The 24,158-nt window shown below is 32.7% G+C and overlaps 1 protein-coding gene across 2 annotated transcripts in view; it reads right to left on the reverse strand.

Moving 5' to 3' along the window:
- LOC145243616 (splicing factor 3B subunit 6-like) overlaps positions 1-24,158 on the reverse strand; it is a 35,938-nt gene that overhangs the window by 11,321 nt on the left and 459 nt on the right. The window contains exons 1-3 of one of the 2 annotated variants that reach the window (XM_080106637.1): positions 15,300-15,318; positions 13,925-14,043; positions 1,163-1,301 (exon numbers count right to left, since the gene is read on the reverse strand). In XM_080106637.1, coding sequence (XP_079962763.1) covers positions 1,163-1,301; positions 13,925-14,043; positions 15,300-15,302 — 261 coding nt within the window. In that variant the 5' untranslated portion in view covers positions 15,303-15,318. Of the gene's footprint in view, positions 1-1,162; positions 1,302-13,924; positions 14,044-15,299; positions 15,319-24,158 lie in introns of those variants that run through there. The other variant, XM_080106636.1, reaches the window with a different exon arrangement.

Raw genomic sequence — 24,158 nt, forward strand, 5'->3', positions numbered from 1 at the left:
TATACCATACTTGTTCACACTGAAACACTTATCACAATATTCTGTGGATCTATATTAAAAAACCTTGTTAAACTTTCTGACATATTTCCATTCTATGAAGGTCAGGAGCGAACAAACGCCCTATAATTTTATTCTACCATATTTCTTCAAACTGAAACATAATCATCAAAGTATACTTACGCAGATAGATATGAAAAGTCTTTATTAAAGTTTGTGCCTATTTCCATTCTATGGAGGCCATGCGCGAACGCAGACCCCACAATTTTACTATTGAAGTTAAAACATACTTATCAAAGTATTCTTATGTACATCTGTATCAAAAACACTTGTAAACGTTTTTTTTTAATTTTAAAATTTTTTGTTTCCATACTTTGTGGACCAGGCACAAATGCAGACCTCACAATTTTAATGAACCACCGTTCTGCAAGATCAAACATACCCATTCTTGTGTCTCGATACATCTATCATTATATGCAATCAGTTTTTTAAAATAGTCAACCATATAGGAGCCTATTCGTGACCAGACACACACACGCAGATATTCAACTTTATATATATATATATATATATATATATATATAGATATATAAATTCCCGTTCACATACACCTTTCAAGATAAAGCTAGAACCCAGAACTAGATAGAATCGAGCAATTGCATCGACAACGGACAACGCCAGACCCAAAGTGGGTTTCGATGTACTGCATCTCATCAGTGACGTGCTCCGACATAGGCGCGAACCCAGGTTGTCGCACTCATGAAGTGTGCAATACTGACGACCTTACGATATGGGCCAAGGCGCAATCTATTGACTATGCCTCGATTTTAGTTAGGTCGTCAGTATTGCACACTTCATGAGTGCGACGACCTGGGTTCGCGCCTATGTCGGAGCACGTCACTGATGAGATGCAGTACATCGAAACCCACTTTGGGTCTGGCGTTGTCTGTTGTCGATGCAATTGCTCGATTCTATCTAGTTCTGGGTTCTAGCTTTATCTTGAAAGGTGTATGTGAACGGGAATTTATATATCTATCTATAATCTCCTCTTAATGTTTAAAATATATATATATATATATATATATATATATATATATATATATATGGAAGATAAATTAAGCCCCCTTAACATCACAAAAAAAACAAACAAACAAAAAACACTTACCTTAACGGACTGATAATACAGAACAATCAAATATCTGTTACACACATTAAAGCCGGACAAATGGTCACACGCCGTCTTAGCATCAAAGATGTCTTCATAAACTACAAAGGCTGTACCTCGCGTTTCCGCTGTGTTACCACTGTAAAGAACAACACAACAAAGATTGTTAATTTTCAATCATTTACCAGTTTGGTAGAAAAAAGATTTTGTTAAATCTAGTTATTCGTAAAGTTTTGTTAAATCATGGCTCTTACAGACAAATAGTATCTTTAGTTGACCGCTGATAATAATCGACTATTTTACTTTCTGATGTTTTCCGGTAGACTATGAACAAAATACTTTTAGCCAAACGACAAGAAATCCGAGAAATTTTGAATTAAAAAAAATAAATAAAAATGATCAAGAAAGACTAGGATTAAATTAAGGCTTAATTGTATGAATCAACTTTTAATATAAAAATTTTCAGCTTTTATCAACAGCTGATGAAGATATATGACACAGACAAGTTATATGTCAAGTTTGTTTGATAAGTTACCTTTTCGTTGTGTTATGATTAAATTTATTAGTTATGGTTAGTGTTCTGGAATCTATTCATCCAAGCATTACTGCCAATGTCTGAAGAGGCAAGGTATTGTTGATCACCTGAAGCACTCTTACTGAGGAATGTTGAGTATAATTCAGGAACTTTTATTGGTCGTGTTCCATATTAGCTTTATGTGTTCTTAACATGCTCAAGGTCAACCTCACATAGGCAAGCGAATAGGCAACAGCAAAAAAACTCTTGTGCATGAGTGGGTAGGTTAGGGTTATTTAATGCCGAAATAGAGAGGGGTGAGAGAGAGAGAGATTTTTTTTTTTTTTACGGCATATCAACCCTTTTCGGGTTATTTAATGCCGAATCCAGTGATTTTGAAGAACCATTTTTTAATAGAATATATTTGTTTTTATTTTAGGTCGGTTTCTATTTAACCCATAGTTGGGACCCTAACAGGTACTACCACTCTGGATCAGAGTGGACCTGGGAGCAATAGCAATTAAAGGGTAGTTCCACACTCCCCAAAGCCCGCAAGCTGGGGCCTCACCATTGGATATAGTTTAAGATCATATCCAGGACCGAGTGGGCAGAAGACAACAAAAAAACATTTTTTTTTTCTTAATCAACTCCAATCAGTTTCAACCACGTCAAAATCAAAACAAAAACACAGGGGATACACAAACACAAAGTTCTCTATAATATAAAAAGCAGTTGTATTTATGTATGGCTAGCTAAAGCTCAAACGTGATAAAACAAGCACCTAAAGGAAGTGGCAAGGTTTTACATTACAAGTGTCGCATTTGTGGGTGATTTTTTTTTCAAGTGGTGACTAGAATAAATAAAATCCTTATCTTTTGACAATTGTGTTTTTTTTGTTTTTTTCAGCAACAATCTTCCAAAGCTCATTACCGAGTGAATGATATTTTTTTTTTTTTTTTTTTTATAAAATGAGCAAAGTCAAATATTTTACTGTTCAAAATTCCTGACTTCAACAAGGTACACATGAAGAAAGTTCAAGTTTACATCGACCGAAACGTCGTGCCATAGTGTTCAAGAAGAGAACAGTAGTCCGAATAATCCAAACAATATGGATCTAAAAATCAACGTTGGAATTTTTCCTTCGATTCCAACTACGATCAACAGGGATAATTATCGTTTATTATTATTAGTAGTAGTAGTAGTAATATTACTACTACTATTATTATTATTATTATAATAATAACTAAATTATATTAGAATGTAAGTAAAAAAAATTCACTCTTTCAAATAAATTTTCTACATTTCAGAAAACAAAATTAAACAAATATCTCCACGAATGAGATATTAAAAACGAAAGAAAATTTTAAACATTTAAAACAACAACGACCAAGTTCTCTCCGAGTCTTTCTCCTCCGACCTTGAGCATGTGGTGCAATGGGGCAAAAAGCGGCCGATTAATTTTAATGCATCCAAAACCAAGCTTTTATCTTTTCAGCATAAACACTCTGATCCCTACTTGGCCCCAACTGATATGAATGTCTTTCGTTTAAAAGAGGCTCCCTGTTTTGACAAGCGTCTGGGTCTGACCTTCACTGCTGATCTGAAATGGAAGACTTATATCAAATCTGTTGCCAAGGTCACAGGAAAAATGGTTGCATCATTTTATCGTTTCAGAAGGTATCTCACACTCAATGCAATCCTCTACCGGAAAAGAGCAAGATGTGTTCTAAAACAGAATACTGTTGCCACATCTGAGAAGGAGCTGCTTAGAGTATTCTATCCTGCCTAATGCCATTTGAAATTATTTTTCTGAAGACTTTCGATCACAGGGCTTTATGTTTTTAGCAACACAGTCGCATTTGAGAGTGATTTTTTTCAAGTGGCGACTAGAAATAATAAAATGCTTTTGGCAATCTCCAAAATTGTGCTACTGAATGAAGAACGTCTTTTTAACCAATATTTTTTTTAAATAAAACAAAGTCAAATTAGAAAAGTCGCCCAAATTAAAGATACATGCGAGCTCGTTTCGTAAATCATAGATATTATAATTTAGATAGCATATACAGGGTGACCCCAAAGAAAGAGGACATTCTTTTTTCTGAGCATTTTACAGTCAACGGAGAAAAAAAAGCCAAAGACCCTAGTGTTTTGATGTGATGTTTTGAATATAATAAACTAGTTATGACCAAAGTTTCATTTCATACGGACAAAACAGTAGGAAACGAGGTCTAATTTGAGTTGGGGCCCGTTTCTATTGGGTCACCCTGTAAAAGAGGGGGAATCAAAATGGAAAAAAAAAAAAAAAAACCACTGAACTGCCCGGCGTTGCCTGTGTGGTAAAAAAAAAAAAAAAAAAAAAAAAAAAAAAAGTTTTGGTAGGATCAAACCCGGAACCTTGAGGCGAAAGTGGAAAAAAATCCTGACATGTTACCCGCCCACCCACGACGGCAGAGTAACAGAAGTGTTTTAATTTAACAATAAAAACTTAATTGACAGGTGCGTGAATTTAATGATGAGGAGGTCAAACATATCCCGCAGTTAAGTATTGCTGCGATGCAGTTTCTTTTGCTTTCTTTCCCCAACTTTGGCTGTTTGTTTCCCCCCAAGATCTTTGGGGGTGGGAGGTGTTAACCAGCTCCCCATAAAAAATGAGGGTGTCCATTTGCAAAGCAATTGTCTGATATGACAGTTTTCACCGCATTGATCAAAGCTAATTTGCTTTCTGGACGTCCCTGGCACAAGTGAACTGATGTTACGGATTCAGTTTTGCTTTTATACTGAAAAGTGAAACAAAGACGCGGCAAGCGAGAAAAAAAATCTAAAAAATAATGTGTAAAAGTCAACCAAATTAAAGATATGCACAACCTACCTTCGTAACTCATAGATATTATAATTTAGACAGTATATAAATAGTTTTAAGAATGAGTGACCCCATCGAGCATGCCTTTTGCCTTTTATAGAATTACACATGTTTGTATTGCTTTGATTATTCAGACAATTATTCTTGTCTTGGGTGTTCTTGGTACAATGTTTCAGTTGATGAACCCTCCGACCCTTGTCACGTGTAAATCCCATGTTTTTTTTCTCAACCAAGGAAAAGCGAGGTTAGCTCTGTATTGCAAGAAATCGACTCTTGGGTTTGAGAGAGTGTCCATAAATTATTAAAAAGAAATCAATTTTCAGGGGTCACTAAGATACTTTTTAAAAAAAATACAGAAAAATCTTTATAATGTGAGCACTCGTCATGGAAAGAAGATGTCATATTCCAAAAATCATGTGGGTTTGGCTAGTAACATTTTTCTACTTGGCTAGTAAACGAAAAATATTTATTTATTTAAAACAACGATGCTGTCACTATAACCACTGATCTACGATCGCATCAACAAAGTGACATCGTTTGTTTTCTATTTAAACTTATTCAAGAAAGAACGTTCTTTCATGCATGCGTGTTTAGCTAAATTGTCATGAAGGAACGATTCTTTGCTAACCACCCCCCATTGTGAACGTGTATTTCTATAAAAAATAATTGACCGTTTCTTCTAATTGTCACATATTATTCGACCAAGACATTGCCCTTTCAGATGATACCAGTTTCAACCTGGTGCAATGCCCCGGAGGAAAGTTTTGGACAGACATACATTTAAACAGACAGGTGAGATTTATAGAATAGACTAGCCTGAGTGCCTGGCATTGCTTAGGTGTTTGGAGGTGTGTGCTGAGCAAAAAAAAAAAAGTGGTAGTAGGTATGCAGGCTCGAACCTATACTGCGAAAGAAGAAAAGATTGTGAAAAAATATGTGATGTGTTTGCTGTTGCGCCCATCGCCAAACCGGAAGTGACGTAAGTTTAAATTAAAGCTAGACAATCAAAAAGAGGGGATGACATTCGAAAATATCAGCGAAAAAAGCAATCCCCCTCCTCCCTGTAGAAAAGTGTCCAGTTGACGGTAAAGGAATTAATTTTTTTAGCCAATTTTTCTATATTTGTCGTCTGAAGCGTTGAGCTTCAAAATGATACCAATCTCATGAAAATCCGTCACCGCTTGTCAAAAGTTTTAGGCAGACACACAAGCATACGTTTAAACAGACAGGTGAGATTTATATTATAGATGAAATAGGGTGCTATGTTGAATCAGTGTTTTTTTTTTTTTTTTTTTTTACAAGCCTCCGAGGCAACGATACGAAATCTCAAAAAAACATTATAAAAAAAGGGTAAAAACTGAAAAACTATGCAAGTTGATAAAAGATGAAATTTTCTTGTCTTTGGTAACAGTTATTCATTGTAAATTTTTCACCTCTTCTTTTCTTGTTTCTGCACCATCATTTCTTTTTTATCAGAAAGAAATAAATGGTTCTAGTTTATAGTGAAGATAAATCTATGGCAACTTTTAGGGATCATGAAGGTGTTCAACCTTTTTTTTGCAACAACACGCCACACATTCAAATCAAAAAGATTGTGATCTAGGGGGCTTGATCAGATCGATATATAGTGCTGGGTTGGATTAGACCCAGCATATCAATTCAGTGGCAATGTGCCTTGTTTGGGAAGAATACAAATAAAAGAAAAAGATTTGGAAACTTAAAGCCTACAGTCCATGCTTGTAACCATTATTCCATTCTATCATCATCATCATTCACATAAAAAAAAAAAAAATAAAATCGATTTTTTTTTTTTTTTTTAAGAAAATATGTCCAATTCTTGAGCCGTCCCCATAAGTAATCCAATTTACCAAATTTCCACGACTAACGATTACTACAATATTGTCCCACCGACTACTGTACACTCATTAACCCTTATCTTCGAATGGCCTCCGGGGGCTTGAAAAGTGGATATATATATATATATATATATATATATATATAAATGTTTGGCCATTATCTGCCTTTGAACACTCCTAGTTTTCTTGTTTTTTTATTTAAAATGAAGACAAAAATGGGTCACTTTATACTGAAAATGTACATATGATTTACTTATATACAATTGGTTTGTAGATTCATTTTTATCAGTCAACATATTTTCCAAACAAACAATCTGTGAACAATAGTTTCTATTCTATAGATGGATTGCTGACCGGTATTACCACTTCTCTGGGTCAGAGTCGACCTGACAGTAGTGGTAATTAAGGGATGCCTATCTTGATCAGATGGATATAAAATGTCAGGTTGGATCAAACTCGGCATATCAGCTCAGTGCCTTGTTTGGGATGAATAAGAGTTAAAAAAAAGAGAAAAAAAAAAAGAGAAGAGAAAAAAAAAAAAAAAAAGAGAAAAAAAAAGAAAAAAAAAGAGAAAAAAAAGAGAAAAAAAGAGAAAAAAGAGAAAAAAAGAGAAAAAAAAAGAGAAAAAAAAGAGAAAAAAAAGAGAAAAAAAGAGAAAAAAAGAGAAAAAAAGAGAAAAAAAAGGAAAAAAAAGAAAAAAAAAGAGAAAAAAAAGGAAAAAAAGAAAAAAAAGAAAAAAAAGAAAAAAAAGAAAAGAAAAGAAAAAAAGAAAAAAGAGAAAAAAAAAGAAAAAAGAGAAAAAAAAAGAAAAAAGAGAAAAAAAAAGAGAAAAAAGAGAAAAAAAAAGAGAAAAAAGAGAAAAAAAAAAGAGAAAAAAAGAGGAAAAAAAGAGGAAAAAAAGAGGAAAAAAGAGGAAAAAAGAGGAAAAAAAAGAGAAAAAAAGAGAAAAAAAGAGAAAAAAAGAGAAAAAAAGAGAAAAAAAGAGAAAAAAAGAGAAAAAAGAGAAAAAAAGAGAAAAAAGAGAAAAAAAGAGAAAAAAAAAGAGAAAAAAAGAAAGAGAAAGAAAGAGAAAGAAAAGAGAAAGAAAAGAGAAAAAAGAGAAAGAAAAGAGAAAAAAAGAGAAAAGAGAAAAAAAAGAAAAAAAAGACAAAAAAAAGACAAGAAAAAAAAAGACAAGAAAACAAAAGACAAGAAAACAAAAAGACAAGAAAAAAAAAAGAAAAAAAAGACAAGAAAAAAAAAAGAAAAAAAAGACAAGAAAAAAAAGACAAGAAAAAAAAGACAAGAAAAAAAAAGACAAGAAAAAAAAAGACAAGAAAAAAAAAAGACAAGAAAAAAAAAGACAAGAAAAAAAAAAGACAAGAAAAAAAAAAGACAAGAAAAAAAAGACAAGAAAAAAAAAGACAAGAAAAAAAAAGACAAGAAAAAAAAAGACAAGAAAAAAAAAGACAAGAAAAAAAAAGACAAGAAAAAAAAAAGACAAGAAAAAAAAAAAGACAAGAAAAAAAAAAAGACAAGAAAAAAAAAAGACAAGAAAAAAAAAGACAAGAAAAAAAAGACAAGAAAAAAAAAGACAAGAAAAAAAAAAGACAAGAAAAAAAAAAGACAAGAAAAAAAAAGACAAGAAAAAAAAAAGACAAGAAAAAAAAAGACAAGAAAAAAAGACAAGAAAAAAAGACAAGAAAAAAGGGAAAACTTAAAAAGCGTACAATCCTCACCTGTAACCATTACACCATACCATTTCATCATCATTATTCAAAACACAGACAAACGAATAAACTTTTTTTTTTTGACAAAATATGGCTTCTGTCTGGCTTTGAACACTCCTAGATTTTTTGTTCAAAATGAAGACAACAAATATGGGTCAATTCGTTATTGCTTAATAACATGACTATTTGGATTATTTCGACTACTATTCTAATCTTGATTGAATTGAATATGGAAGCTAAAATTTATAAATTGTGGATTAAAACAGTTAAAAAAATTAATAAAAAAATTACAATATGAATAACGGTCAAACTGAATTCAATATTAAAAAAGGTCACAAGGTTACAGAAGATGCAATTACAAGTTGTGTAATGTATTGGGGAAAGACTTATACAAAAATGACTTAAAAACAAATCTGTATCGAAAAAAAAGTTATTTTAGGATGAGAATAAATACGTTTTGGAATTTTGGTACTTTTACAAAATTTTAACGAAACTCTTCTAACCTAACCATAACATTAGGTTTAGTTTTGCATTAGGTTTGGTCTAGTTCAAATTCTGTAGAAGCACCATAATTTTATACATTAAACTACCCTGCTGCTGGGAAATATAAAGAAAACAAGAAAAACTATCAAATGGGTACTTGTTTAGTTTAATCAACACATTAAAAAATTAAAATATTGAAAAAAAAAAAAAAAAAATTCTATTGTACCTACATGTTGTGGGAATATAGTTTTCATACAAAAAAAAATCACTTAATTTGATCAATTTTTTTTTGTATGAAACGTGACAAAGAGGAAGACAGAAAAAGGAAAAGAGAAAAAATGAAGATGTAAAACTCTAGCAGTTTGGCCTTTTTTTTAAATTTTATTTTTTAGAAAGAAAAAAAATGAAATCTGCTTCTTTATTAAAGAAGAAAAGTGAAGTTCATTTGAGAAGAAAAAAAAAAGTCTGGAGAACTCGCATTCCTTATTGCAGATCTACAAAAAGAGAGTGGTGACCCTAAAATTAAGTTAGTCACAAACTCTAAACTTCAAGTGTAGAAGATGCCTGGAAACAGGTATACCTTATTGACAGTTGTCCTCACAAAATAAATAAATAAATAAATGTAAGATTACAATATTACATTTAAAAAGGGAAAACTCCCAGTAAATGAATTACATCATTATTATTTTTTCAACACATAGAGAGAGAGAGAGAGGAATGGGCAGGGCTGAAGAGAGAGCTGGAAAGAGAGAAAGATAGAGAGATGGTTAGAAAGAGAAGGAGAGAAAAAGAGAAATTTTAATATAAAAATGTTACACACACTAATTTCTTCTATGGCTTTGGGCAATGCAGGGTCGTCCTGCTAGTGTCTTAGAAAAGAGAAAAAAGTTTTGTTACTGTTATGAATGCACCCTTTTCATTGCAAGTTAAAAAATGTTTTTTGTAATCTATTCTTAAAAATTCAATTTCACTCTTATAGCTTTCCACATGTCCTTACCATCCAGCCTGCCGCTGTTATGAAAATGGTGCTCTCAGCATCTCTCTCTTGTGCCATTCTCGCATGAAAATGCAAGAACTCTAATGAGTTAAAGTAGGGGAGTTAATCCTACCTTTTATAGAAAAGGAATTAGCTCCCTTTGATATCTCGGTGGCCGTGGCTATATGTTCCTAACAATTACCCAGGAGATATGCTAAATGCCGATAGTAGATGTGGTCTCTGCACAATGACAAGGATGAAGGCAGCACGGGCATAATTTTGTGAAGTGTGTCCTCTGACAACATACTGGGTTGTCTTCCCCTACATATGTGAGGAGTTGTATAGCAGCTGGATTAGAAGAATCATTGGCCCTTTCGGTGGGGCATTAGAATACGCCGACTGCACCCCCCCCCCTGCAGAGGGTAAAAGTCCTTCAATGGGGCCACCTGTTGACCGTGGGTGGCATCCTGTAATCCTGGTGGTTGAGCAGATCATGTTCAGGGTATTATAAGGACATGAGATGCAACACACCTCCTTGGCCCTTAAGCTAAGACGGGCGGTTGGACAGGCCCGATCCAATCAATTGGTTGGTCATGGCTAGCCCTAAATCAGGCAGACATAAGAAAATCTGCTCGCACTTCCCAAACTATACAATAAACTGATTTAGTAAGCGATGGCTGAAGGGTCAATCAATTTGCTGAATAATGGACTAAACACGGCTGAAAAACTAAAATTCTTACTGAAAACGAGGCTTTCAGAAAGAAATTGAAGAACCACAGGTGCTTGAATCCACCAGCAAGAAGAATATACTTTTCCTGCATCCCTGTTGGGTTGGGGCGAATGGGTATCCCCCCCCAACACTTCCCATATAGGACTCTGAGGCGGGTGGGGAGCAGGAAAAACGAAACAAAACCAAATATATTAATGGAAACCAGAAAGCCTCAAAAAAGAAACCACACCAAAGTATCTGATGTCAGTAGTTCTGACTCTGAAATAGAGCTTCATCAAAAAAAAAAAAAAAAAAAAAAAAAAAAACCCAAAATGTTCCTCCGCTTCATAGTTATAGAAGCAACTGAAGGGGAACCAATAACCAAAATATCTCCATTCAAAATTTAAAAGATTCTATCTAGCATCAAACCTAAAATGGTAAAAAAAAAAAAAAAAAAAAAAAAATGGTACATTACTTCTTGAAGTAGAAAACCAAAAATACGCTGTTGAAATTTCCAAATGGAGACGTTTTAACAATCAAAAAGTTAAAATTTTCCCCCACAAATCTCTGAACATTAGCAAAGGCGTAATCAGGAGTACTGAATTATCACTGTGCTCTTTGAAAGAAATTCAGACTAACCTACAAAAACAAAATGTCACTGATGTTAAAAGAGTCCAAATTAATAAACTTGGCTGAAATAATAAAAACAAATACTTACATTTTAACATTCAATACTCATCAAATCCCAAACAAAATTAAAATAGTAAAAATGGTACCTAGAAACCAACAATCTTATCTCCAACCTACAATGTGGATTCCATAATAAGAGAAGCACAACAGATCACCTGGTTAAACTGAAAACAGCTATAAGGGAAGCTTTTATCAGAAATGAGCACCTATCAGCAATATTTTTTGATCTAGAGAAGGCCTACGATACTACGTGGAAATATGGAATTATGAGAGACTTGCATGAATTTGAACTAAAAGGCAGACGCCCACAATTTATAAAAGGATTTTTATCTGACCGAAAATTTAGAGTCCGCATTGGATCTACTTACTCAGACACTACAAATCAAGAGGAAGGAGTACCTTAGCATTTTATCTGTGACACTGTTCAATGTTAAAATGAACATCATAGTAAAATGTTTGGACCCTGGTGTTGAGGGATCTTTATATGTAGATGACCTACTGGTATTTTGCAGATCAAAGTATGTATGCCCCATTGAACGCAAACTCGAACACTACTTAAATAAATTAGACAAATGGGCAATGGAAAATGGATATAAATTTTCCCAATCAAAAACCAAATGCGTTCATTTCTGCGACAAGAGAAAACTTCATAATGATTCTACATTGAAGCTCGGAAGAACAATAATTCCCACCGTAGAAGACCACAAATTCCTGGGTCTAATATTTGACAAAAAACTGTCATTCATCCCCCATCTGAAGAATCTAAGAAATAGTTGCAACAAAAGATTGCAACTACTACGTGTAATAGCCCATACAGAATGGGGAGCCGATCAAGAAACATTAATGAGATTATATAGGACTTTGATTAGATCAAAACTTGACTTTGGTAGTTTTATAATACCAATCAGCCAGAAAATCCTACCTAAAGATTTTAGATCCAATTTGTCATGGAGGACTGAGATTAGCTCTCAGTGCTTTTAGAATGTCTCCAGTTGAAAGCCTCCATGCAGAGGCCAACAAAAACCATATAAATATAAGGAGTCAAAAACTGGGTGCACAATATTACACTAAATTAAAAGCACAACGAAAAGCATACAAAGCTACATTCAATCCGAGATATAAAGAGGCATTTGAAGCAAAAAGAAAGGCTATAAAGCCCTTTAGTCTTAGAATGAAAGCAATACTGCAGGAATCAAAAATGAGTGTAGAAAATATCCAAGAACATATACTACCTAAAACCCCACCTCGGATACTCAAAAAACCAAAAGTAATCCTAAACTTAAATGAGCTCCCAAAAGCGAAAACCCACCCTAATATCTACCCAGGAAAAGTCTATGATATTCTCCTGCAATATCCAGACCATCTACCTATTTTCACCGATGGCGCTAAAGACCATAATAGAGTGGCATGTGCTGCCGTGTCGAATGAAAAAAACTCTTAAAAAGCTCTTCCAGCAGAAAGCTCTATTTTTACTGCCGAAATATGTGCCATCGACCTCGCACTCAGCGTTATAGAAAAAGATGAACATAGGAAATTCTTAATTCTTTCAGATTCACTTTCCGTTTTAACATCTCTGAATGACAAAAAACTTGAAAACCCCCTAATCAAACTAACAGAATTGATTCATTATCTGAACACAAAAGAAATATTTATGTTGGATCCCAAGTCACATCGGGATAAGAGGAAATGAAAGAGCCGACTCAGCAGCCAAATAATCTGTAAACTTGAATCCAGATACAATAAACATACCATATACTGACTTCAAACCCAAAATTAATCAATTAATTCATGCAAAATGGCAACGACAATGGAATAACAACATAAACAAATTATACCAAATCAAACCCATACTGGAAAAATGGAGACAAACTCCTCCAAAATCCAGAAAAGAACAAGTCATAACTAGAATCCATATTAGCCATACAAAACTCACACACTCCTTCATTCTAAAACAAGAACAACAACCACAATGCCCATTCTGCCAGAAAACTTGCACCATTAAACATCTTTCCAGGGAATGTAGAGCTCTAGATAAAGCTAGAAAACAATATCTCAAACACAACAGCATGAAGGAACTTTTCAAAAACAACTGTTTGGATGAAATATTATCCTTTTTAAGAGTAACAAGGATCTTTACAAAAATATAAATTATTCTCTGAAACAACCCAACTAAACCTTATGAATAAATATTTGAGGATATAAAAGACTTAAAAAGGAAAAAAAAAAGATCGTTAGATATTAAAACAAACTAAACTATAGAACTATACAGAATAGACAGATACTTGAAGATAAAGTACTTTGAATACATATAAATTTTTTTCTTTAATTCTGGGTTTGGCATTAAATAACCTGAAAAGGGTTGATATGCCGTTAAAAAAAAAAAAAAACCTTAGGAGAATCATGCTGTAGGGCAGTGAATGTTGGGCCTTCATCCAGTCCTCCTCTCTCGCACGACTGAAGTGCGATGACAAGTCTATAATTAGAAGAATCTGCAATGTAAAACCAAACCCAACACGTCAGATCGGAGAATTTGGTGAAAGCACTACATTTGCTCAGCACAAAAGTTGTCCGCAGAATGAATCCGTTACGCTGGAATAGTCACATGGAGTGTTCATCGTTCTGGATAAAACATTGACGAAGTATGGAGGTCTTGGATCAAAGAAAACTTGGAAGGATGGAGGTCTTGGATCAAAGAAAACTTGGAAGGATGGAGGTCTTGGATCAAAGAAAACTTGGAAGGATGGAGGTCTTGGATCAAAGAAAACTTGGAAGGATGGAGGTCTTGGATCAAAGAAAACTTGGAAGGATGGAGGTCTTGGATCAAAGAAAACTTGGAACTATACAAGGACTGGAGGAAGAGAGTTTACATAATATCAAAAAAAGGCCCCCCCAACCTCCCCTGGACACACACACACACATATATATTAGCTATAATAAAAAACCATGCAAAAACCAATATACTTACAGTCGTATCTGCCGTATGGCACCATATTTCCCAAATATATCGTACATCTCTTCTGTGGTTATTTTATATGGTAGATTTCGGACATACAATATCCGGTTTACTTCTGGCGGAAGCCGCACCTAGAAAAAAATAAAGATTAAGTCAAACATTTTAGTTTATTTAATGTAAGCAATTCATTGAACACAAGTTGTTTAACCTTACACATAGGTGTAAAAAGGTGTCCATAACTTTCAGTAGTATTACAGTATAATAATTACGATAAATTATTTTACTTAATTTATTAAGATCAAAGTGTAGTATCTGTTCTTCAGATGCTGCACTTCCATTTCTTGTTCTCTTTCGGTGGAGGATCAGTCCTTCACGACTGAGACAATTTTTTATTTTTGTACCTTTTCTCCACGTTAAAAAACGACCCTGGTGTCTAACTCTGTCCCGTGGGGAGGCATAGTAAATAGGTACTTAATTTATTCAATCTCACAGTTTGTGTCTGTATCTATTAGACTACCTATAGTTCCCCGCCCTAATAATAAAAATTTTAAAATTGTTTTAGAAACATACATTATACATATATATATATATATATATATATATATATATATATATATATATATATATATATATTTTTTTTTAATATTTATTTGAAGGTAAACAGTTACATTTGGTCGCTAAATATTAAAAAAATATTTGGCTCTTGTTATTGAGCACTATCTAACAACCTCGTTGAGTTCATTAGTTCCTACTTTTGAATATCTCAAGCCTGAAACTCCTGCAGAATTTGACCCATATCCTCAGGATTTTCTATCAATTATGGTTCGGGTTGAATCAGCAGTCACTGGATTAAGCCGAGTAAAGTAACAGACGCAGACGAATTCTAAAAACAAACCAGAAAAAATAAAAATACAATAAACAAAAATCTACTGTAAATTTACCGAATATATACATATTTTTTCAAGAAAAGTTGCATTTTGTATTGTTTATTTATTACTTCATTTATTATTATTTTTTTTTTTTTTGCAATTTTTTTTATCAAAAGTTGTTTTTATCGTAAATTCTTAGGTGAAAATACATTTTTTATTTTCAAGAAAACTTATATTTGGGGGGGGGGGTTTAAAGAAAATTGGCAGCAAACGTTTTTTTTTTTTTTTGTCAACATGTTTTTTTTTTTATAAGAAAATATGAATGATTTTTATGAAAACCATAAATTGTTAGGTGAAAGTACAGAAAAGTATTTTTTCAAGTAAATCCACAAATTATTTTTTTGTCAACAAATGTTAAAAAAAAAAAATAAACTGAAAAATACCCCCCCTTCATCACACAAAAGCAATTAAAAAAATTACATTTTTTTTTCAAACAAAAACAAAAATTGTTGATTTACCATTTCAACAATGCTCGGCTTAATCCGGTGATTGCCGGTTGAGCCATAGCCATAATTGATGGAAAATCCCGGGGATCTGGGTCAAATTCTGCAAGAGTACCATACATATGTGTTACATATATGCAAATAAATAAAATCAAAGCTTCTTTCTTAGAACTACACGCCTGTGGAATTGTCTTCCGTTTTCCAGCTGACTACAATATGGTTGTGTTCAAGACTAACGTAAATAAGTTCTTGATGAACCGTTCCATATAAGTTATCAAATTTACCAAATTTTCATTACTAATGATTACTATATTGTCCAATGTCTACTGTACACTCTTTAACCCCTATCCTTGAGTGGCCTCTTGGCCTTGATAAGTGGTGATGCCTATGTAAAAAAAAAAAAAAAAAAAAAAATCAAGATGGCAACCTAGAGTAAAACCCACAGTGCGAGTTCTTCCATATGGTTTGTTTTTAACATTACATGGTCATGCTTCTTTCTTTCTAAGAAAATTTCTGGTTTTTCTGATGAGTATACGTAAGGAAACATTCCATGTTGACATAAAAATATTGACTGTTCCACATATAAGCAATATCACCCAAAGCGGTCTCTAGTTACTTGTAACTAGCTGACCGAAATATGCTAATGAATGTGTAGCGGCATATAAATGCTTATGTAAAACAAATAAAAGTATATTTTGCCCTACTTCGATATTGAGCACCTTTGTATGAACCTTGTTCAAATTTATTGGTTGCTTAAACTATGAAAAATATTAACTTAAAATAGTTTGTGCATATATATATATATATATATATATATACACACACACACACTCCTATAAATTCGTTTTTCTTTTGTGTGTATTGATATTCATATTAAAAACCATCTTTTCTATTTATTTAAAAAGAAAATACCATTTTCATATATATGGGTTGTGGAATTGCATTCACTAGCAAAAGATCTAGCTAATTTACATATTCTTTTAAACATTCATTTTAATTAATTCCCTATTAGTTTTTTTCGGTTTCCTAATGCGATAAATCATCTTTAGTTAACTATTACGTGTAATTATATTCATGCAGATATTCTACATGATTTATACTTGCATAATATTTGCGTAAAAAGTTTATAGTCAACACAAAATTGTTTCCATATATATTTATGTATACGTATATATTTTTGTTTAACAAATTTTGCCTACCAAACTCTAGAAAGAGTTTTTGGTCTACAGATATGAAACTTCATATATAAGGTATTTGAATCAATGCAAAACTTTATATTTGGGGTTTAGCCCGGAAAAATTGGTGCAAAAGTGTGAAAATTAAAAAAAAAAATGAAATTTGCCAGGTGAAGGTCAAACGCCGGCATTACGAATGCACAACGTAGTAGCTATTGGTTCAGGTTTTAATTTTTAGCCTTGTAGTAAACATGTTTTCATAGCCCAGTCATTGACGGCAGAGGCAAGATAAATCGTGAGCTGAACGTTTTGGTTTTGATTCTCGGTGGTGACGCACAAGTCTTTTTTTTATATATACTTTTTAAATCATTACTATATATTGCATCCAATCTATCTGTCTATATATCTATAAAAGTGAAAATGTCTGTCTGTCTGTCTCTTCTCTATGGTAGTTAAGGAAGACTATTATACAGAAAGGCATTACTTTACATATTCATACTTTTTAATATATACATATGCACATAACCTTATGAACAAGACATAGGGCCCAAGCAAAGCTGGACGGAACTGCTAGTATATATATATATATATATATATATATATATATACAGGGTGTCCACAAAATCTGGCTGAATTATGTAGCCAAACTTTGTAGACACCCTGTAGATTATGCAGCCAGACTTTGTGGACACCATACATATATATATATATATATATATATATATATATATATATATATATATACACACACAAGGTTTGTATCCACAGGGTATAATTTCCAGAGAATCTTTACTGTGTTTATATAACAGTGCTCAATAATACATAGTTATATACAGTAGAACCCCAGGATATATATATACATATGCACATAACCTTATGAACAATACATAAGGCCCAAGCAAAGCCGGACGGAACTCTTAGTAATATATATATATATATATATATATATATATATATATATATATATATATATATTTTATACACACAGGGTGTCCACAAAATCTGGCTGAATTATGTAGCCAGACTTTGTGGACACCCTGTAGATTATGTAGCCAGATTTTGTGGACACCTGTAGAGTATGTAGCCAGACTTTTTGGGTACCCTGTAGATTATGTAGCCAGACTTTGTGGACACCCTATATATATATATATATATATATATATATATATATATATATATATATATAGTCTTTGAAGCTTTTAACCTTTAAAACTATACAAAAAAATTTTTTTATCATTCGTTAGAAAACCACCCAGTCAGTAAGTTATTTAATCACTTGCAATCACTGCATCAACTCGCTCTCGAATTTACTATAGTACCAATAATTTATTTTTCAAGGGATCATCAGTTGTTTACCATGAAACACTGTTTCAGGGATTTAAAAACAAAACAGTATATTACATCATGGCTCCCCAGCAGTGTTGATCAAACACCACCACCCTTAATCTTAGGAAGAAGACATGTTACAAACATTTGATCTAATTTCCTATTCTTAATTGCAGTTACTAACCTTTTCATACCAAAAAAATGAATTTCTTACCTGTGTGATTCATCAATTTCCACATTTAAAATGGATATATTTTTTAATTTATCAGTCTTATATTTATAAGATTACAGATTAATCCATTTAATTACTTATCACCCACACTATGATTAGTATTTAGTATATTTACATTCTTATTTATTTAAAATTAGATATATAAAGGTTAAAAATATTTTTACATATATATATATACATATGTACACAAGGTTTGTATCCACAGGGTATAATTTCCCGAGAATCTTTACTGTGTTTATATAACAGTGCTCAATAATACATAGTTATTTATATACAGTAGAACCCCAGGATACGGAGTTCATACAATTAGATCCGTCACTCTTTCTGCTTCTTATAAAGTCAGTCTCTATCGCTCTAAACACATTCTTGCACCTGTCGCTATTCTCTATCTCTACAAATATACTATCAAACCATGTATGGAGTGCTGTTGTCATATTTGGACTAGTGAATCTTTATCCCATTTGAGGGTTCTTGATAAAGTGTAGAACCGTATATGTAAATTGTCTCCATCCTTTCTCTGCAAATCTCTCACAGATGTGATGTTGCTAGTCTCAGTCTTTTCTCTAAATACTATTATGTCATGTATTCTTCAGAATTCTGTTCCATTCCATGTTTCAGCTCGTTGGATTTGTCATTCTAGTGGTCTTCATCAACTCGCTGTTTTCATTCTTTGTTTTACTAAATCTTCCTATTAAAGAATTGCAGGTTTGTGGAACTCTTCTTGTTAACCTTTTCCCTCCCAACGATAATCTTGGTCTTTTCAAGACTAAAACCAAAAAGGTATCTCCTGTCTTTGCGAAAATCATTTTCCATTTCATTTTACATCAAATGGATTCACACCTTGTCTGGAGCCATTTTCATTAAAAACAAAAAAAGAATAAACTCATATCAGACAACGATATACAATAGAACCTTGTGATACGGCATGAAAAATTTGTAACAAAATACAATACATTATATAATACACATGTATATAATCAGATAACATTAAATATAACACTATAAGGCGGAGAAAATACCGTAACCAGGGGTCGTAAAAACATTGTATTCCAGATCGTAATATGAAAAAAAAAAGCGTATCTTACGGCCACTGTATTCCAGGGTTTTACTGTATTAGTTTTATGCGGACTAATATTTGCATACATATAACAAATAAATGGGGTTTGTATTACTGTACACATAGATTCGAAAAAGTTGTCAAAAAACAAATATATAACAAATAAATGTTATCAAAGGCAAGATAAGTTACTTTTCTACCAAACTGGATATAATTTTTGTGTTTTTATTCAATGTAACATGTTTATTCAGCTCGAAAAACATGCAGTGTTTACCGATGTATTGGAAAATTCAAAATGGCAGCCGACTCTCTCTTAAACACGGTAAGTTCGAGAAAAGGTGTTATAAATAATAAACTAGAGAAAATACTGTTAGAAATTCGCTCAATATATATTACCGTGACATAGGTTGACATATATTCGGTGTTTTTTTTAATAGTATTTTGTCTAGTTTATTATTTATAACACCTTTTCTCGAACTTACCGTGTTTAAGAGAGAGTCGGCCGCCATTTTGAATTGTCCAATATATCGGTAAACACTGCATGTTTTTCAAGCTGAATAAATATGTTACATTGAATAAAAACACAAAAAATATATCCAGTTTGGTAGAAAAGTAACTTATCTTGCCTTTGATAATATTTATTTGTTATATATTTGTTTTTTGACAACTTTTTCGAATCTATGTGTACAGTAATACAAACCCCAAATTTCAACTGGAGTTTATATCTTCAAGTAGTAAAAAAAATTATTTAAATCTATTAACTAATTATTTAAACTTATTTTTTTTCTCTTGGCCTAAAGATATGTTTTATAAGAATTCCAACTGAAACTAGTGACGATGTGTCAACACATGTTTGTATAAATAAAACCTGTATGTCTAATACATAAATACATAATGCTCGTTTGCACTATTCTATTATACAGCTATGAAACATGGCTGATGAGAGCATGCGACCGATAAAAGTGTTTGATCATTGCTGTTAGACCCGCATCCTTTGTGTTTGTTGCAACAATTCATCTCAAATGCAGTAGTTCGTTCTGCAACGTATCACCTAAGCAGAAAGCTCTCCTTTTTAAGATGTCTTTGGAGGTTCGGTTATGTTCTTCGTCGTCACTCGGACGATTTCATTCACAAAGCCATTGAACCAGCCTCTCTCATAGGCTGGAAAAGATGATGCAGAGGTCAGCTGAAAACCTGGCTCATAACAGTGAAACATGATAGCAAACGGATCATGGGCCTTCACTTCTATGGGGTTAGGGTTAGGGTTCACCGCTGGAACCATGATTGGCTAACTCTTGTATCTGCTGCTGCGGGGGGGGGGACCATTGTGCCTGGTCAGCATTCATTTGGGATACTGCAAATTCTGTGGATGGAGTTTACCAACCGCTCCAGGGTAAATGTCAAAATAAGTCATGGTTGTGGCATTCATCCTGAATCGGTTAGGCTGACTCTTTCAAATAAGTTCACTACGTCTCGAACACTGACTGACCAGGCATGGCAATGCAAGGCTGCTTCCATTATGAATGCAAACCATTCTCAGTTCCAGCGACAGATCCCATAAAGGTGAGTGCCCAGAATCAGTCCAGCATCCTGCTTCACCATCCTAAGCCAGGATTTGAATTGGCCACTGTGATGTTTCTTTCAGCCTGGTTACCATCGGGTCATTGAAAGGCATAGCCAAACTAACAAAGCTGTCTAGCAAGACAAGGTTTTTGGAGGGAGTGAATCTTGTAGCAAGTGTGAACTGTACTGTTGGAGATAAACTATTGCCAGCAGACATGGAGAAAGCAGCATAGGCAGTGATGGTGAAATACTTCCAATCTGCATAGCTTACTTGCCCGCATAGGCCAACTTTCAGAACCATAAAAAAGAACGCTGTAACCAAAGGCCTGACAGACCCTGACTTATTTGTTTTTGAGACCAGAGCTGTGATCGAAGGCAACAGAAAGCGATGAGAGCATTGAGATGCAGTTGACAATGTCTTCCTCCCTTTGACCTGCTGTGGTGATGATGGAACCAAGATATTTAAACCGATCGACCTCTTCAAGGGCTTTGGTGTCGAGGACAACTGGCTGTTTTTCATTTGGGAGAAGACCTGCCATCAGTAACTTTATTTTCATGCCGATCTTTGAAACACAACATTGTATCTATTTAAAAAAAATTTTTTTTTTTTTTTAAAAAAAAAACAAGGAAATCACTTATCAAGGCCTAAAGGCCACTCGAGGATAAGGGTTAATGAATGTAAGGTGGTAGTGTAATAATCGTTAATGGTGTAGATTGGGGAGAATTTGGATGATTTAAGGGGAGGGCTCAACATATTGTAATTGGCTGGGAAGCAGGCCAGTGGAAAAGTGTTCCACTAGGAAAGAAACTTTGTTCATGGAATCTGCATTTAGATTTTGGCACAGCTAGAGAGTGGGGGAAATTGTTGATAGTGGTTGTAGCTAGTTGAGTGGGGGTTTTTTTGTGAAAGTTTGGCGAAGAGGTGACCATAGACAAGCACTTGCTATGAAAATAACAATAGAGCAGAGACAGGCTCGCAACATCTTTTTTGGGAAAGAGGTTGCAGGGAAGCCAGTTTTGAACTATATCAAAGCAAGATAGGGCGCTCCTGCCCAGATGTTGCAACAGTACTCTATCCCATTTTTAAAAAAAATAAATAAAAATAATATTTCTATTACTTTTTATACAACTTTAATAGTTTATTTTGGAAGTATAATCCATAAAGAAAATAAACAACCCACTTTTAAAAGAGAAATTACAAGTTTTTTTTATATTTTATTCGCAGTTTCGTGTTAGCGGTGTCAAAAATTCCTACAAAAATTCTGATACACCTAACGGATCACTGAGTACCAAATTTTGCTTTCAGTTTCGCTTCTGGCTGATGGTACCCAAGTCCGTTTTTTTTTTTTTTTAACAACCGCATTTTTATTTTGTTGCTTGTTAACAGAGTCAACAGATCGATTTTTTTTTTTTTTTTTTTTAAATATGTGGTTTTAGGCAAACAGTACTTATGTCGAAAATAGCAATAGATTAAAAAATTACGAAAATTCATCGAATATAACTATTTTGTTTTTAATAATAAAAAAGTCTATCTTTATAGTCTAAAACAAAACGTTAGCCATTAAATTGTCGAAAAGGAAGATAAGCACGTCTCCCGTATTCGCAATACTCAAGGTGTACACATCTAGGGAAAATGCAATTGCCCCCAATTTTCCGTAAATATTACTTTTGGGTTTGTATTACTGTACACATAGATTCAAAAAAGTTGTTAAAAAACAAATATATAACAAATAAATGTTACCAAAGGCAAGATAAGTTACTTTTCTACCTAACTGGATAATATTTTAGGGTTTTTATTTAATGTAACATGTTTATCAGCTCGAAAAACATACAATGTTTACCGATGTATTTGAAAATTGCAAATGGTGGAGCAGTGGAACACTGGAGCACTAGGTGTATCAGAATTTTTGTAGGAATTTTTGACACCCCTAACACGAAACTGCGAATAAAATATAAAAATAAAATAAACTATTACAGTTGTTTTAAAAGTAATAGAAATATTTTTTTTTTTTTTTTTTTTTTTTTTAAACAGTAATGAATTTTCCGAACTCAATATTTTTCAATTTTTAAACTTTAAAAATCTATCAAAATTTTTCTATTGATTCTATTTTTACGATATTTTCAGGGTCAATATGAAATTTTCTGTTCTTTCAAATAAACCGAATATAATATTTTAGAAACGTTTTTTTTTTTTTAATTCACACCCTCCCAGTTTCAAGTGTCTGTTAAAAAATAAATAATTTATTCACCGAAAAGTAAATAATTAATTTATTCACAAATTGAAGAGAAAAGATCAATAAATAATATATTCAAATTTAAAACAAAAAAAAAACGTATTTTTTAGAATTTTACCTTTAAAGTTTGAAGTTTAAAACCTTTTTTTTTTTTTTTAAACCACGTTATTTGTTTTTTCTTTTTTTTTTAATGGAACCTTGGTCCTTGCTCCTTTAATTGAAAAAAAAAAAAATTAGGGCTTGAATTACATTTTTCGAGGAGTTATAAGCTTGGAAAGACAGGAGGTCGAATAATTCACGCCCCCCCCATTTTCAACTGTCTATTAAAAAGTAAATAATGTAATTTATGTACCAAAGTCTTATATATCACAAATTGAAGAGAAAAGGTCAATAAATAATATATTCAAATTTAAAACAAAAAAAGTACTGTTTTTTTTAGAAATTTACCTGTAAAGTCCGAAGTTAAAAAACCTTTTAAAAAAAAAAAAAAAAAAATACGTTTTATTTTTGTTTTTGTTTTTTTCAATGAAACCTTGCTCCTTTAATTGAAAAAAAAAAAAAAAATAGGGCTTGAATTACATTTTTCGAGGAGTTATAAGCTTGGAAAGATGGGGTGGAATTATTCACTATTTTCACGAAATTTCTGACACACCTCGGAGAGCACTCTCTGGTAAACACAGTAAGCTTGGGAAAACGAGTTAAAACTAAAAAAATACACAAAATACTGTTAAAAACACACCGAATATATGTCAGTCTATGTCATGGTAACATATATTTTGAGCGAGTTTCTAACTATATTTTTGTTAGTTTTAACTCATTTTCCCAAACTTACCGTGTTTACCAGACAGTGCCTTGCCGGCTGCCCCGCCATTTGCAATTTTCGGATACATCAGTAAACATTGTATGTTTTTCAAGTCGAATAAACATGTTACATTAAATAAAAACACTAAAAAATTATCCAGTTAGGTAGAAAAGTGACTTATCTTGCCTTTGATAACATTTATTTGTTATATATTTGTTTTTTGACAACTTTTTCGAATTTATGTGTACAGTAATACAAACCCTTACTTTTGCGTATGATGAATTTTCGTAATTTTTGAATATATTACTATTTTCTACATGACAATTAAGTAAATACTGTTGTTTTTGCTTAAGCCAACATATATATATATATATATATATATATATATATATATATATATAATCGATCTGTCGACTTAACAAACATCCAAAACTTTTCTAGACAGGTAGAAGAGTAACTACAGTTTTTTTTTTGTTTTTTTTTAT

The sequence above is a fragment of the Euprymna scolopes genome, chromosome 22 (genome assembly GCF_053919585.1).
Source record: "Euprymna scolopes isolate OS-2025 chromosome 22, ASM5391958v1, whole genome shotgun sequence".
Taxonomy (NCBI): Eukaryota; Metazoa; Mollusca; class Cephalopoda; order Sepiida; family Sepiolidae; genus Euprymna; species Euprymna scolopes.